Source organism: Dendrobates tinctorius, unplaced genomic scaffold (genome assembly GCF_039654945.1).
Source record: "Dendrobates tinctorius isolate UK_male_01 unplaced genomic scaffold, ASM3965494v1 ptg000171l, whole genome shotgun sequence".
In the NCBI taxonomy this organism is placed as follows: Eukaryota; Metazoa; Chordata; class Amphibia; order Anura; family Dendrobatidae; genus Dendrobates; species Dendrobates tinctorius.
Window position 1 is genome coordinate 101,143 of NW_027361838.1, and position 12,079 is coordinate 113,221.

At 40.4% G+C, this 12,079-nt stretch overlaps 1 protein-coding gene across 8 annotated transcripts in view; it reads left to right on the forward strand.

The window, feature by feature from the left end:
- The window catches only part of SS18 (SS18 subunit of BAF chromatin remodeling complex), a 97,432-nt gene extending 91,894 nt beyond the window's left edge, over nt 1-5,538 (forward strand). For 7 of the 8 annotated variants that reach the window (XM_073550812.1, XM_073550818.1, XM_073550815.1 and 4 more), the window contains 2 exons: nt 3,373-3,506; nt 4,482-5,538. In XM_073550812.1, coding sequence (XP_073406913.1) covers nt 3,373-3,506; nt 4,482-4,508 — 161 coding nt within the window. In that variant the 3' untranslated portion in view covers nt 4,509-5,538. The remainder of the gene's footprint in view (nt 1-3,372; nt 3,507-4,481) is intronic. The other variant, XM_073550813.1, reaches the window with a different exon arrangement.
- The last annotated feature ends 6,541 nt before the right edge of the window (nt 5,539-12,079 follow it).

The following is a 12,079-nucleotide window of genomic DNA, read 5'->3' on the forward strand; positions in this document are numbered from 1 at the left end:
GAGATGGGCGGACACCTGCATGTTCGGGTTCGGTCGAATAGTTACAAAAAGTTCGGGTTCAGGTACCAGAACAATACCCGGACACCATTCACTTGAATGGAGGCCGCACTGTCATGTGCATGACAGCGTGGCAAACTCCGCTTCTGATCACCACCAGTCGTACAGCCGCAGATCCCACGCAGTTAAAAGACGGCGTGAGCCCACAGCTATGATCGGAAATGTAAAGTTTACCTCTGGTCACTGGTTTCAGCTGATGGGACTACTGCTCCCATCAGCTAACGCCTGCTGCCATTAATAGCGGTGCAGTTCACCGGTAGAATTTCACTGCGGTGAATTTGAACTGCGGTGAACTCTTCTCTGCACCGTGAGACTTTTTCTCTCTGGTCTAGCAGTGGTATCACTGGAAGGAGGTCAACGCAGTTCATTGGCCTGGCTGGGACGCAGCCTCAGTGACATGCAGTAAGTAACCTCGATGACATCACTAGTCACTGACGCTGTGCTCGCAGCAGCTCATTCATCAGTGGTTCTCAGCCCGGACAGTCAAATCTTGGCACAGTCTAGGATGAAAACTGTATCCCCAGACATGGATTACGGCGTGGGACAGAACAATGGACAGGTGAGGGATATTGTTGTTTTTTATTTTTGTTTATTACAGAAGACCATGGATTTAAATAATTTAAAAAAAAAAAAATCGGATTGGGGACCCCTCTACTCTTGATAACCAGCCTTGCTAACAGCTGAAGGTTACAACCACCAGCTGTGAGGTCTGTCTAGTTATCAAATATACAGGGGAATCCATGCCGTTTTTATTTTTTTTTTTTTTTACTGCGCGGGCCTGCTGAAGAATACTCCCCTCAGTCGCTCCTGCTCTCGCTGTTATTATTCTATATTACTATACTATAATACTTCCAACAGCTGACACCAGTGACAGGAGGTTCACCCATCTCTAGTAAAAGCAAGTCTAAACAAAAAAAGTACACATATTTGGTATCACTTGTGTAAGGAATGACCCATACCTATAAAACTGTCTCACTAGTTAACCCCCTTCAGTAACCATGAGGCAAAAAAAACTATGCTTTCTTATCATATCGCCAAATAAAACGTGGAATAAAACGCAATAAAAAATATGAATGTAAATAAAAATGGTATTGCTGAAAACGTCGTATTGCACCACGAAAAGGAAGCTGCCATAAAACTCCCATCAGCGGAAAAATAAAATTTATAGCTCTCAGAATAAAGCAATTCAAAAATATTTTAGTGTGTAAAAGCTGCAAAAAATAAAAAAAGATGTGTGGTATTGCTATAATCGTACTGACTCGAAGAATAAAGTTGCATTATTGATTTTACCACACTCGGAAAGGCATAACACCCCCCCCCAAAAAAAAATAAATAAATAAATTTGAATTTCTTGTTTTTGTTCATTCTGCCTCTCAAAAATCAAAATAGAAAGCAATAAAAAATATCATGTACTTGAAAATACTACTAAGAACGTCAACTCGTCCCACGGAAAGCAAACCCTCCTATGACTGTCAGCCAAAATATAGAAAAATTCTAGCTATATAAATGAAGATGCGCAATAAAAACATCTTTTGGTGTGTGACAGCCCAAAAAAAGATATAAATGTGGTATTCCTGAAGAATAAAGTTGCCTGCTCAGTTATACTGCATGAGGAGCAGCGTAAAAAATAAATAAAACAAATTCTTCACCTGCTGTTGATTTGTTAATTCTGCCTCCCAAAGATCGCAGTAAGGCTAGGATCACATTTATCCTGCGCTGTACGCTGAGCTCTCTCACCAGGGTTTCCGTGTAAATCTCTTAAATACGTGATTCAGACGGAACCACTGGTGGAAGAGTCCGTATAACGAGGAAGATGGAGGCACTGTGGATGCCGTCTGTAACCTGTGAGTATGTGATATCTGACTTTTTAGGCACTCAAAGCGCGGTTCGCCGCAGTTTTGTGAAATTTTTTAAGAAAGGACAATGCTGAACAGAGGCCAGACGAAGAAAGAAGTAACTCTTCAGACTCATTATAGTGAGTGGTTCCCTCGGGTTTCATTGGAATCACGTCACTCAGCATTATCTGGCATTCTACGCTGAGCACTTATATTGATAAGTGCTCAGTGTAGCGCGCCAGATAAATGTGATCCCAAATGTTATGTAAAATGTTCCCAATAAAAGCTTCAAATCAATTCACAAACAAAGTAAGTTCCCACTCATGTCCGTAATTTACTAATGGAAATTCAGTACGCTTCCACGTTGCTGGTAGTACAAAGGCTCTGGAAAAATGATACATAGGATCCTATGAAATGTTCCAGATTTATTCTGTCCTGTCTGCATCCTCTCTTTTGCTTCCTCCCTTGCCCAGGAGCTGTGGTATGATCAGACCATGCTCCTGCACTGTCAGAGGCAGCCATTACACAGAACACGGCAGGGACACATTTATAAGATTATCTCAGCACAGGAACTTTTTTTTTTTTTTTTTTTTAACATATCCAGTTGTGGAAATTATTATTATTCCAAGATGTGTTTATTAAAATTGACTTTAACATTAACTTTGTTCATGGGAAATCCTCTTTATGAAGAGATGCAAAGTGCTTGTTAATAAAAAGGAAAAAGTTTCCAATTTGCTTGCCTTTAAAAATCCTGTCCTTTTTCAAAAGCGGATGATTTATTTTTTTCTATCTCCAACTTGTTGCCTAGGTTCCCAGCCACTGCTGTAGTTTAGCGGCGGTGGCTGAACCTGCGCAGTAGAGCTTGTAAGTACTGCTTTTGAGTTGGTTGGAGCATGCCGTTGGTGCCTGATCCAGGGTAGCTTCAGTGTTACTGCGTTCAGATGCTGCAGAGACAAAGGTGTATAGCAGCATTGGAAAGCGGCACTGGCCAAAGCTGTGTACAACGATGCCACTGATTCCAGCTGTCAATAACGCAGGAAGCCAGGAGTGGTGCTCCTAATGTACATCATGGGACCACTCTTTAAAGGGAATCTGCCAGCATGAGTTCACCACCACAAACCATATATATGCCCATGTAGATCTCTTCAAGCAAGAGGAGGCTGACGATCACTCCAGTGCTATTAATTTGCCATGCCTGCTATAGGGATTTCTTGAAGCAGTATCAGAGATGTACATGTGGCATCTTCGGGAACAAAGCATCGGGTTTATATTGTATTAATCTGTATTACAGTACTATGGGGCATTGGCAGGGATTACCAGATCATACAAATTACTTACCTGCCATAACAGATGACAATTGGCGCATTGACTGTCCGTTCTTCATCATCAGAACATATGAACTCCATTTTGTGCCTTAGGGTAGACTGTTTTTAACTTTGATTTTGTGACACTTGACATTTGTTTTTCTAATTTCCTGTAGGTCCATCGCAAAGTGGTCCTGGTCCTCAGTACCCTAATTACACTCAGGGACAAGGACAACAGTATGTGCCATACAGACCTTCACAGCCAGGACCTCCACAGCCGCAACAGCAGAGACCTTATGGCTATGATCAGGTAAACCTTCCTACAGTAGCAAAAGAAAAATAACGCAAATCTATACTCTATTTTTCCCCCAAATATTACATTGTGTTTCAATGGTGTATTCAGGAAACATAATAAAAAGTGCTGTAACTGATCACATGTGCAAGACTGTACCTAGGAATTTAGAATGTGCAGATTGCCAGCTTAGCGGATGTCAGTGAATAGATGGTGTCTGTCAGAACTCATTTATCTCGATTTTTTGGTATCGATGTAGGGCCACCATAATCTGCAGAACGCTATAGGGGCGGTCACCAGTGGTCTCGGGATTCATATTCCTCATCCCAGTACTACACCTTCCCATTCCAAACCAATTCCATAAGAAGGCAATTATTTTTCGGTATGTTTTAGATGAGGTTTTTTCCCCTTGCCAGGTTGCTCCACCACTTCATAATCGGTGAGGTTATACCCCTCTACTGATCCTGGGAATAATAGTTATCTCTGCTAACAAAAAATTAGAAAACCAGCTCTGTGGCCCCTTCATTTTCAGTATCATGGGCCTTTCGGAGGTCTGATCCAGCTGTATCATAAAGTGATAACCTAGGAATGCTCTATTACTTTCCTGTAATGGCTCCACATTAGCGTTTGCCTTTTTTTCATGACATGAGGTCCTATTTCTAGCCCATTCCTTATAGTCTGGTCATTGGTATTGAGAGCCACAATAGTGTCAAGCTTAGAAGTGCTTGATCCCCTGTATAGGTGGAGAGGTGAGTGCAGATTGATGGCAGATGGGACTTATTGCCCAAGAGATGCCAGGCAGTGACCACGTTGGACCTCTCATTATGAGCCGTGGGCTAATGGTGAGAGGGGGTGTACTACTTGCTGAGACTTTCCTATGGATATGCCATCAATAATTGTAGCTGGTGTTGCCCTCATTGCTCTCCACTAGCCATTAGTACAATGGATCATAAATGGCCATCTTTTTGTAATGTATATTTTTTTGTGTTTTAGGGGCAGTATGGAAACTATCAGCAGTAAAGACCTTGTGGATTCCTGTAGCCAGTCAGTGTAGCTGTTGTGGTGTTTCCTTTGGACTGTGGACATCCATCTTCCTTTTGAAGATATTTTAACTTCATTCTATCTTTTGCATTTGGGGAAATTATGTGAATTGCGGGCAGCTCATATCTATTCCCATCCAAAGGGATTAATCCCGGAGAACTGCAGTAATTCACATAATGTACTCTAGGTGGGGATGTTGCCTCATACAATCCAGGCTATCCATGTAATGCATAGGCCACAGATCTGTCAGATCATCAGTCAGTAATGGGAGAATTTTTTTAATGACTTGGGTGATCCCTTTATTTTTTTTCGTTCCAGGTACAGCTGCATACTTAAAGGGGAACTAAATCTCAGAACTTTGTAACATTTGGATATCGCTATGAAATTAAGGAGAGTGAGAGATTTTTTTTTCTCTGAGATGTGTCCTACGGTTTGGACACATGAAATGTTCATAAAATGCATCATTTTTTTCCCTTAAGTTGCAAAATCTAACACTTTTTTATTATTATTATTATTTTTAATAAATGAATTTGCAATTATGTCTACAATTTACAAACGTAATATAGCAGGGATCGCAACATTGGTCTATTATTGACCAGCAAACAAGTATATTTAAGCAGTAAAGAGCACATGCTGCAATAAATCCTTTCACGTACTAGGTAATTTATGCAATACACATCAACAGATCTTTGATATAAGTTATGATAGGTCACATTATGTCATGGTTTTTTTTCTTTTATATTAGGAAAATAAATCTGCAGATATTTGTATGTTTATTTTACAGAGCAATATTTTTCCTGTTTTTAAAACTTAATAAAACACACAACACAATTGAAACTTTAATATTGGGCAGTATTTTATTTTTATTTTTTTTTCCGTTGCTTTTATTTTTTTCATCTTGTGTGGGAAGGAGGGAGGGAGGATCAAGGGTTCTGTGCCAAAAGTATATCATTGTACTTACAATGCTATTTAACTGTACTTTACAATAATAAATTATTTGTGACTTGAATTTTAATTTTGTTGTAATGTGTGTACAGGATGCATTTTTAATTGATAATTTAAGTACATTATGTATTGTAATGTTTTAGCAAGGGTAATGGCAAAATACAAAGTAAAGTAGTTCCCAATGTCAACTAATCATGTTAATTATTCTTTGGCTACTAAATCTGTACAAACAAATTACAAATTTATCTCTAGCTGAATAAGGTGTTTAAAAAAAAAAAAAAATTGTAAAAAATGCCACCTACAACTTGGAAAATATAAAAATATTCGGTAACCACTGTAACTATTCGGAGAAGCACTTATCTGAAGCTATTCGATCAACCCTAGTAATAACTAATTTGGAATTTGAAAAATAAATATATATAAGGGAAAAACCCTTAAAGGGTTTGTCCGGGCTTATCATGAAAGTCTGCAGTCTCGGGCGCTGTGAGGAACCTCTGGTGCTGACAGTGAGACCGAGGGGTCGTGACTGCAAGTATGTACAGTAGTGTTCAAAATGATAAGTGTGTTCAAAAACATGAGTTAAATCACAAAATCTTTATACTAGTTTTTATTTCCATGCATTGGGAACATGGCACATCTGCAAGGAGTTTGTATGTTCTCCCTGTGTTTGTGTGGGTTTCTTCCTACATTCCAAAGACAATACTGATAGGGATTCTAGATTGTGAGCCCCATCGGGGACAGTGCCAATAATGTCTGTAAAGCGCTGTGGAATTAATAGTGCTATATAAATGAGTAATTAAATACTTCCATGTATTGGGAACATTACACACTGTTTTCTAATTCAAAACATGAAAGAAACATATATAATCTTTTTAGCTACGTTACAGAAAATAACAAAAAATGAACATTGGGCTGTTCTACAAAAAAAAAAAAAATAGCAGTGTCTGCATTTGTCTTTACAAACTCAAAATATGTACTATTTGTTTTTTGAGGCTTTAGCAGTCCTGTGAATCATTAACCTAATATTTAGTTGTTACCCACAGTGTTGTAGAACAGCTTCACATCTAGGTTGCATAGAGTCAAACAACTTCTGGCTCTTGTCAAGTGTTTTTCCAGCCCAGGATGCTTGGACTACATCCTACAATTTTTTGGCATTTGTTGGCTTGGCCTCAGAAATGGAATTGTTTGTCGCCCCACAAGTGGTCTATTGTATTAAGGTCTGGGGGTTGGATTGGCAACTCGATAACCTCAATTTTGTTGGACTGGAACCAAGATTTTGCTCGATCACTGGTGCGTTTATGGTCGTTGTCTTGCTGAAACGTTCATTTCAAGGGCATAGCCTCTTCAGCGTAAGGCAACATGAGCTCTTCAAGTATTTTAATATATGCAAACTGGTCCATGATCCCTGGTAGGTGCTAAATAATTCTGGCACCATAGTATGAGAATGGTAGTCTTCCATTTTCTTCAGTGTCTCTCTGGCTCGGCTTTCCATGTTAAAGCATAAGTTTTACCCTCTCCAATCAACTTTTTCGTCAAAGTACACTGTTTCTGAACAATGTCTTGATGGAACCATATTTCTCACTCTTTCAAGGAGAAATTAATGTGTAACATGTCCTGACTTGACCCTTAAATAAGAGCCACCTGAGTCACACCTGTTTCTTCACATAATGATTGACCTCACTAATTGAATGCCTCATTGCATTATTTTGAACCCCCCTTTCAATTAATTAATCTAATACACAGACTCAAAAACCTGCAGATCATGAATGCGGAGTCTGTTGGTTTTCTTAGAATCTACTGCACCAACTGGTAAATTGTTTGACATGTGGTAATATAATTTATACCAAAAATGATTAATTTGGTTAGTCATATTGGACTGCTATTATTTTGAACATTACTGTACAGAGCTCCTGTATATAATATCACTGTATCACCAGTCCACTATCACTATATACCATCTACAGAGCTCTTTTTTATAATGTCACACTGGTGATCTTTCTGCACTCTATACACTGCATACTAGCGCACATACAGAACTCCTGTGTATGATGTCAGTAATGATCACTATATTACCTGTACACTAAAATTATTTAATATATACTATGTACAGAGATTGTGTAAAATGTCACTGATGATCACAGGATTTACCTGTAGACCTAACTAAATACCATCTACCTCCTATGCATAATGTCACCAGTAATCACGTATTGCCATGTTTTGATGGGTCAAAGCTGTAGTGAAACCTACTAGAGATGAGGAAATCTTTTGAAATTTAAGTTTGCCAACTTTTACTGAACTTTTCCCCAAAATTTGATTTGTGGCTAATTGACTCGCCGCAAATCGCAAGTTTGGCAAATCCGTCAATTGTCTTGAAAACACGTGTGTAACAATCTTAGGACTCTTAGTTCTGCTTTAAAGGGGTTGTGTGAGCACTGTGTCTCTAATGACGCAAATACTGATGGGAGCAGCCTGTCCAATCAGCAGCTGTAACAGTGTGAAGTGTTGGGGGTGTATGTATGTATGTATTGTGCTGCTTTCACAAATACAGGATCACTGCTGTGTTCTTTCCAATACTGGAATAATGATAAAGATGAGTGCTGGTGCAGTTTACTGCCAGCCAATGAGTGGGCAGTGGGTGGTGCTGGTCACTGGAGCTTGCTGGGAGTTTGGTGGAGCTTCGCACATACACTGCACCAAATCTGCTGCTGTGTGAAGACATCAGTGACACAGCTGTCTCATTCACACAGCAGAGGCTTTGTCACACAACAGATTACATCAGTGACTGCCATCCCCTGTGCAGATTAGAAGCTGCAGACCCCCATCACTGGCCATCACACAGTCTTTTCTCACTGCTGCCAGCAGCCTGGGACAGTGAGGGAAGGAATTACTGATAATGTTATGTATTGTAATCATGGAGTGGCCCAGAATACAGGACGATTTTCCCTCCTCACTAGTTTCACTTTCCATAGATAACTGTTCAGCGTGTGTCTGGGGGAGGAGCAGCTCTCTGCTCTCTGCACTGAGGCTGCTGGAGGGGAAGAATTCGTTACTGTGTGATGAGGGCTGCTTCATGTGGACGGGGAGGGCCTTTAGCTATGGAGGGTGGGGTTGTTGCTATAGAGGGTATGTTTGGAGTAGAGTAGGAGGTTACGACTAGTTCTCATTTCAATGCCATAACACACCCCCCTTGGACGTTCTGTTCAGAATATCTAGAAACCCGTGCAAACTAGTGACAGAAAGTAAATTACTTATTGTCATAATTCTGCAGCCCAGATATGTACTGAGATTATGTGAAAAGCCCGGACAACCCCTTTAAGCGTTTTTTAAGCTCTTTAAGAAAGCCTTAATAGTATCCGTGACCTCAGCATACAATATATGTCTATGTGTAAACAGATTGTAGTTGATTTTTACTGCTGTTCCATTGCACACACTATCGGTAATAGTTATTCAGTGTTTTAGCTTTCTCTTTCCATCTCTATTGGCAAGTTGTGAACTGTGAGCTCTCACCAGGGTTGAACTGGAGAACCGGAATATCCTTCAATTGGCATTGGCATTTTTAGTGGCGTCCATAGCAGCAGACATCTATGGGGCACCTGAGTCAGGGAGAACTTGGTGGGTGCCGAACTGTGTGCCAGTGTTGAAGCCCGAGTTTGCAGATACCATTAAATGCAATGGTGGAAGATAACATTGAATACAATTTTTTTTTTTTTCTCCAGCAAAATGGCACTAGCGCAGTAGCATCTATTCGGAACACAAAATATGCTACTGCATAGGCATCATTTGATGAAGATAATTTTTTTTTCTCTCCACAAAGCTACATGACTAAATCATAAATTAATATATGCATATTAGCCATTGTATCTTGTTGCAGTGCCGGTGTTATTTTGATGACTTAATTTTTTTTTTCTCCCCACAATATTCCATGCAGGATGTAAAATAGGGAGCAGGTTACTGAAGGCTCAGTGACATGTCATAAGCCCATAAAGATACATATGTAAGCAAAGCACCACATAAAATTCCGCCCACAGGTCGCCCTGAAGCATGAGAATCTCATTAGCTGAAAACAAATAGATTAACCCCTTCCCGACCAATGACACCTACATAGGCTTCATGAAAACCTGTGCCAATACGACCAGTGACGCCTACGTAGGCGTCGTATAAATCACATTCCTGCAGGTCGGGTGACTGGGGTCACTGAAAGGTCACCTGACCCGCAGATATAGGACCCTTTGTGCTTCACCCCAGGGGGGTGGCTTTGCCCCCCTCCGTAGCTACGATCGCTCTGATTGGCTGTTTCACTTTCAACAGCCAATCAGAGCGATAGTAATATTTCAACAATGAATTTTGATGAAATATTACAATCCAGCCATGGCTGATGCTTAAATATCATTGCCATGGCTGGAGACAGTATTCTGACCCCCCCCCTACACCGACTGGGGCGATCTGCCCTCGCCACAGACTGACGGCGGCGATCTACCGCCGCCGTCAGCATCTGCTCCCCCTTCCCTCCACTCCCCCCTCCTTCCGATCACTCCCCCCGGTACCTTCTGAGTCCCGCTGTCACTCCTGGTGGATCATGGGCGCCATCATCTTCCAAAATGGCATGCGCAGTGTGCCCGTCGAATCTGCCAAGAGGCAGATTCCATTCATTCATTTTGATCACTGTGATAGGATCTATCATAGTGATCAAAATAAAAAAAATAGTAAACCACCCCCATAGGTAGGGACAAATAATAAAATGAATAAAATATTTTTATTTTTCTATTAGGGTTAGGGTTGGGATTAGGGTTAAGATTAGGGTTAGGGGTGGGATTAGGGTTAGGGGTGTGTTGGGGTTAGGCTTGTGGTTGGGATTAGGGTTAGGGGTGTGTTGGAGTTAAGGTGGTTAGGGGTGTGTTGGGGTTAGGGTTGGAGTTAGAATTGAGGGGTTTCCACTGTTTAGGCCCATCAGGGGGTCTCCAAATGCGTCATGGCGCCACCTTTAATTCCAGCTAATTTTGCGTTCAAAAAGTCAAACGGTGCTCCCTTCCAAGCCCCGACGTGTGCCCAAACAATGGTTTACCCCAACATATGAGGTACCAGTGTACTCTGGACAACAACTTTTGGGGTCCAATTTCTCCTGTTACCCTAATGAAAATAAAAAATTGCGGGCTAAAAAAATCATTTTTTGAGGGAAATTTTTTTTTTATTTTCACGGCTCTGCATTATAAACTTCTGTGAAGCACTTTGGGGTTCAAAGTGCTCACCACACATCTAGATAAGTTCCTTGGGGGGTCTAGTTTCCAAAATGGGGTCATTTGTGGGAGAGCTCCAATGTTTAGGTACACGGGCTCTCCATACGCGACATGGTGTCCGCTGACGATTGGAGCTAATTTTCCATTCAAGAAGTCAAATGGCACTCCTTCCCTTCCGGACCCTGCTGTGCACCCAAACAGTGGTTTATGACTACATATGAGATATCGGTGTACTCCGGAGAAATTGCCCAACAAATTATATGATCCTTTTTATCCTGTTGCCCATGTGAAATGAAAAAATTGAGGCTAAAAAACTTTTTGTGAAAAAAAAAAAGTACTTTTTCATTTTTACGGATCAATTTGTGAAGCACCTGGGGGTTCAAAGTGCTCACTATGAATCTAGATAGATTCCTTGGGGGGGGGTCTAGTTTCCAAAATGGGGTCACTTGTAAGGGTACTCCAATGTTTAGGCACACGGGCTCTCCAAACGAGACATTGTGTCCGTTAACGATTGGAGCTAATTTTCCATTCAAAAAGTCAAACCGCTTTTGTTGGAGAAGTCCATTTTTTTTCCTTCCACGTTGCTTTAGTTCCTGTGACGCACCTGAAGGGTTAATAATCTTGAATATGGTTTTGAGTAGCTTGAGGGGTGCAGTTTTTAGAATGGAGTCACTTGTTTTTTTTCTGCCATATAGACCTTTCAGTGACTTCAAATGTGAGGTGGTCCCTAAAAAAAAAATGGTTTTGTTGTAAAAATGAAAAATAGCTGGTCAACTTTTAACCCTCATAACTTCCTAACAAAAAATAATTGTTTCCAAAATTGTGCTGATGTAAAGTAGACATGTGGGAAATGTTATTTATTAATACTATTTTGTGTCACAAAACTCTGCTTTAACAGAATAAAAATTCAAAATTTGAAAATTGTGAAATTTTCAAAATTTTCGCTAAATTTCCGTTTTTTTTTCACAAGCACAAAAATTATCGCCCTAAATTTACCACTAACATGAAGCCCAATATGTCACGAAAAAGCAATCTCAGAATCGCTAGGATGCGTTGAAGCGTTCCTGAGTTATTAACTCATAAAGGGACAGTGGTCAGAATTGCTAAAAATGGCCTGGTCATTAAGGTCAAAATAGGCTTGGTCATGAAGGGGTTAAACAGCCAGAAGAGGGATTTCATCAGCCAAGGTATCAGTTTAATCAGGTTCACTTTAAATTACTGAAGTGAAGTGATAAACTTGTCTAAAGAGATGTATTTTTAAATCACACTTAAACATGTGGTTGTTAGTTATTAATCGGATTGTCTGGGGTAGTGCATTCCATAAAATGTGCTGCATGAGAGAAATCTTGGAAACGGAAGTGGGAGGTTTGG